Below are 4,302 nucleotides of genomic sequence, written 5' to 3' on the forward strand. Positions count from 1 at the left end.
GAGGGGTTAAATGCGTAGCGTGGCGAGGTTTCTCCCCTCGCCCTTCTCTCCGCAGAAGTTGGGCCGGGGCGGCGGTCGGGCCGAGCCCCTGAGGCGGCTCCGCGCTCCCGGCCGGCTGCCTCCCCCCGGGGTGCCCGGCGCCGACCAGGTATGGCCTTCTTTTTCTTTTCTTTTCCTATTTTTGTTGGTGGTTTTGTTTTTTTTTTTCCCCCTCAGAAAGCTGGAGATTTCCCTCCCCGGCCGCTCCGCCCGCACACCCCCGGCACGGCCGGGCGGCGGGGGCGGGAGGGTCTCCGGGGGCGGGGGGCGGCGGGGGTAGGCGGGGGGAGGCGGGGGGAGGCTGCCTGCCCGCCCGCCGCCGCCACGGGCCGCCCCGCGCCACGCGTGGGCTCTACTGCAAAATGTTACGGGTATCATTTTCTTGGGCGTTGGAGATGCTCGATGCTTTAGACTAATTAGACAAGCCAAAAGCCTTTTGAAGATTAAGCAAATTGGACAACGCTTGTTAATTAGAACATAATTTAAAGTTTGAAATTATATCACTCATGAAGTAGCCTAATTAGTATGACGATATGTTAATAGCCTACTGAGACACGGAGCGCGGAGGTTTGGCATGAAGTCCTTAAAGGCTTGCGAGAAAATCCTCTTTCCTATGTTGTCATTAATAAAAGATTTCTATAGACTTCAGCCTTTCAACGGTGACATACAATTTATAGTACACACAATGCATTAGCCCATAGTGCTGCTCAATTTTTTTACTATTATGAAAACTAATAAATTCGTCAAGCTGAATTAAGCATACAAATCAGATGAGGCATAACAGATTACATATTGAAGCGCCGTGTCTCCCGAGCCTAAATGAAATTTCAATCTAATAATTCCTTCCTGGCCCGGCCATAATTTGTTTAGAGATGTTGTTCTACTTCTTTCCAAGCGCTATTCGCACCATAATTAAATGATACTCAAGCTTTTAACTTTGATTTATTTCATTTCTCCGAGCTGGCGACAGTGAGCGCTGATACAATGTAATTTTTTTTTATTTCCCTTAAAATTACCAAGTCTGCTCTTTAGGTGAGAAATTAAACACCTAAGCACTTCTTTCAGCCTTCCCACTGCAAAGTGAAATTCATGGAAATAAATCCGGCCACCTTCAGCAAAACTGACTTTCCACGATTTCTTTTCTCTCTCTCTCTCTCCCTTTTTTTTTTTTAATTTTTTTTTCTTCTCATTCGAAGAGAGAGGCGGGGGAAGTTGGCGGGACAGCGGCGCGCTTCTGCAGGCGGATCCCTCCGGCTCCGCGCCGATGGGGGCCGGACAGAGCTCCCCCCGGGGCGACGAGCGGTGCCAGGGCAGGGCCCGGGACCCTCGGGCCGTGGGCTTGTCGTCGCCCCGGACGGGACTTCGCTATTTTCCCTTTTTTTCCCTTTTTTTTTTTTTAATGGAGGGTGGATTTGGGGCGTGGGGAGGGGGGGGGATGTCGCTTCCCCCCGCTTTTCTTTTTTTTCTTTTTTTGTTTTTTTGCTTTTTCCCTCCCCTTTCCGGGAGGCGGCGGGGTGGTGAGTGTGGAAGCACGCGTGGGGGTGGGCGCGGGGGCGGCGGGGGGCGGGCAGGGAGCGGCGGAGGAGGGGGACGGGGCCGAGGAGGCAGGCGCGGAGGGCCCTTCCCGCGGAGTTGGGCTGTAGTGACAGGCGAGAGGGGAGGGGAGGGAGGGGAGAGAGTAAAACCCAGCGGCGCGGCGGCGGGGAGGGCACTTCGCGAGAGGCGAGGGCCGGCGCCGGAGCGGAGGCGGACGGGGGGCAGCGCCCGGGCGGAGGGCGGGAGGCAGCGGCCGGCCCGCGCGTCTCCCGCGCGGCCCCGCAGCCGCCTTTCCCTGCCGCGTCCTCGGGCAGCCGGCTGGGGGGCGAGTGGGATTTTTTTTTTTCTTTCTTTTTTTTTTTTCCAAATTTTCCGGGGGTTGTGGGCGCGGGGGGCGGGGGGGTGCCGGGGCTCCTGTGGCTTTTCCGGAGGGTCCGGGCCCCCGGCCCCGCGCCCCTGCCCTCCTCCGGCGGCCGGCTGCCGGCGGGCCGGGCCGCGGCGGCGGCGGCGAGCACCATGATGATGTCCCTGAGCAGCAAGCAGCCCTTCGGCCTCCCCCACGGCGGCGGCGGCGGCGGCGGCAGCGGCCTCCACGAAACCAAGTACTCGGCCCTGCACACCGCCTCACCCTGCCCCTCCGCCGGCGCCACCGCCCCCGCCGCCAGCTCCCCCAGCAGCACAGGCACCGGCGGCTCCGCCGGGCGCGGCTCCGGCAGCGGCAGCGGCGGCTCCGGCAGCGGCGGCTCCGGCTCGGGCTCGGGCCCCGGCCCCGGCGGCGGCGCGGAGGCGATGCGGCGGGCCTGCCTGCCCGCCCCTCCGGTAGGTGCCCGCCGCCCGCCGCCCCGCTTTAAGGGGAGCCCCTCGGCGGCCCCCCGCACCCGCTTGATGATTTTTTCATGGCCGCGCAGCAAATCACCCGGCGCCGCCGGGCGCTCGCCCAACTTATGCATGCGGCGGCTCTTGCCGCCCGTATTAATTTTTATGACCTGGGATGCTGCGTGCGGCCGGCGCGTCCGTCCGTCCGTCCGCTGGCTGCCTCCGTGCGAGCGGCTGCGCGGCGCGCCCGCTCCCTCGCTCCGCTCGCTCCCGCTTCTCCTCTCCTCTCCCCCCCCCCCCCCCCAGCCCCCCCCTCCTTCTCCAGGATTTCTCTTTTAACATGCTGGGAAGGTTTTAGTGGCACGGCGGAGTGCGCGGGGAGGCGAATTCCCTGCTGAGCGTTATGTGTGCCTTCTATTTGCAATTGCAGAGCAATATATTCGGCGGTCTGGACGAGAGCCTGCTGGCCCGCGCCGAAGCCCTGGCAGCGGTGGACATCGTCTCCCCGAGCAAGAGCCACCACCACCACCCGCCGCACCACAGCCCCTTCAAGCCGGACGCCACCTACCACACCATGAACACCATCCCCTGCACCTCGGCCGCCTCCTCCTCCTCCGTGCCCATCTCCCACCCGTCCGCCCTGTCGGGCACCCACCACCACCATCACCACCACCACCACCACCACCATCAGCCCCACCAGGCGCTGGAGGGGGAACTCTTGGAGCACCTGACGCCGGGGCTGGCGCTGGGGGCCATGGCGGGCCCCGACGGCGCAGTGGTCTCCACGCCGGGCCACGCTCCCCACATGGCCGGCATGAACCCCATGCACCCGGCCGCGCTGGGCATGGCCCACGCCCACGGGCTGCAGGCCCACATGGGCTGCATGAGCGACGTGGACGCCGATCCCCGCGACTTGGAGGCCTTCGCCGAGCGCTTCAAGCAGCGCCGCATCAAGCTGGGGGTGACCCAGGCCGACGTGGGGTCGGCGCTGGCCAACCTGAAGATCCCCGGGGTGGGCTCCCTCAGCCAGAGCACCATCTGCCGCTTCGAGTCCCTCACCCTCTCCCACAACAACATGATCGCCCTCAAGCCCATCCTGCAGGCCTGGCTGGAGGAGGCCGAGAAGTCCCACCGCGAGAAGCTGGCCAAGCCCGAGCTCTTCAGCGGCGCGGAGAAGAAGCGCAAGCGGACCTCCATCGCCGCCCCCGAGAAGCGCTCGCTGGAGGCCTACTTCGCCCTGCAGCCCCGGCCCTCCTCCGAGAAGATCGCCGCCATCGCCGAGAAGCTGGACCTCAAGAAGAACGTGGTCCGCGTCTGGTTCTGCAACCAGCGCCAGAAGCAGAAGCGCATGAAGTACTCGGCCGGCATCTGAGCCGCCGGCGGAGGAGAATCAACGGATCATCGCCATCAAAAAAACAAAACAAAAAAAAGAAGAAGAAGAAGAAAAAAAAGAATTAAATAGACAACAACAAAAAAAAAAAAAAAAAAAGGAAAGGAGGGAAAAAAAAAAACAAACCATCCAAGCCCCAGCCCGCCCCGCGCCCGCGTTTCGGGGAGGTTCCCCGCGGAGCCGCCGCCCGGACCCGCTCCGGCAAGTACCGCTGGTTTTTGTTCTTAGCAGACCTCGGCCGGGGGCCAGCGCCGAGGGTCCCCTTCGCAGCGGGGGGGGCCGCAAGGGCACGGCTTTCCCGGGACCCGAACTTGAGTCTAGAGCTGAGGCTCGCGCCGCGAGAGACGTCTCAAAAGTATTTTGATTTAAATAATGATAATAGTAATAATAATGATTTAAAAAAACAAAACAAAACAGATGGCAGGTTTTTCTGCATTTACACTGCGTATTATAAATATATAAATATATATATATTTTTACTGTGGTTATTATCCTTTTTCTTCTCTGAAGTTATAACGCTT

General features: G+C 61.0%; 1 protein-coding gene across 1 annotated transcript; it reads left to right on the forward strand.

Annotated features, from left to right (window-relative positions):
- The first annotated feature begins 2,091 nt into the window (after nucleotides 1-2,091).
- Nucleotides 2,092-3,763, forward strand: POU4F2 (POU class 4 homeobox 2). Its single transcript, XM_075422204.1, has 2 exons — nucleotides 2,092-2,394; nucleotides 2,822-3,763. The coding sequence occupies exons 1-2, from the start codon at nucleotides 2,092-2,094 to the stop codon at nucleotides 3,761-3,763; spliced, it is 1,245 nt and encodes a 414-aa protein (XP_075278319.1).
- Nucleotides 3,764-4,302: the final 539 nt, after the last annotated feature.

Source organism: Opisthocomus hoazin, chromosome 5, assembly GCF_030867145.1.
Source record: "Opisthocomus hoazin isolate bOpiHoa1 chromosome 5, bOpiHoa1.hap1, whole genome shotgun sequence".
In the NCBI taxonomy this organism is placed as follows: domain Eukaryota; kingdom Metazoa; phylum Chordata; class Aves; order Opisthocomiformes; family Opisthocomidae; genus Opisthocomus; species Opisthocomus hoazin.

What these genes read in the sequence shown, in the direction of transcription:
- POU4F2 (XM_075422204.1), top strand. Translation starts at nt 2,092, where the DNA reads ATGATGATGTCCCTGAGCAGCAAGCAGCCCTTCGGCCTCCCCCACGGC. An exon ending in CCTGCCTGCCCGCCCCTCCG is followed by an intron (nt 2,395 to 2,821) that starts GTAGGTGCCCGC and finishes TTGCAATTGCAG; the next exon opens with AGCAATATATTCGGCGGTCT.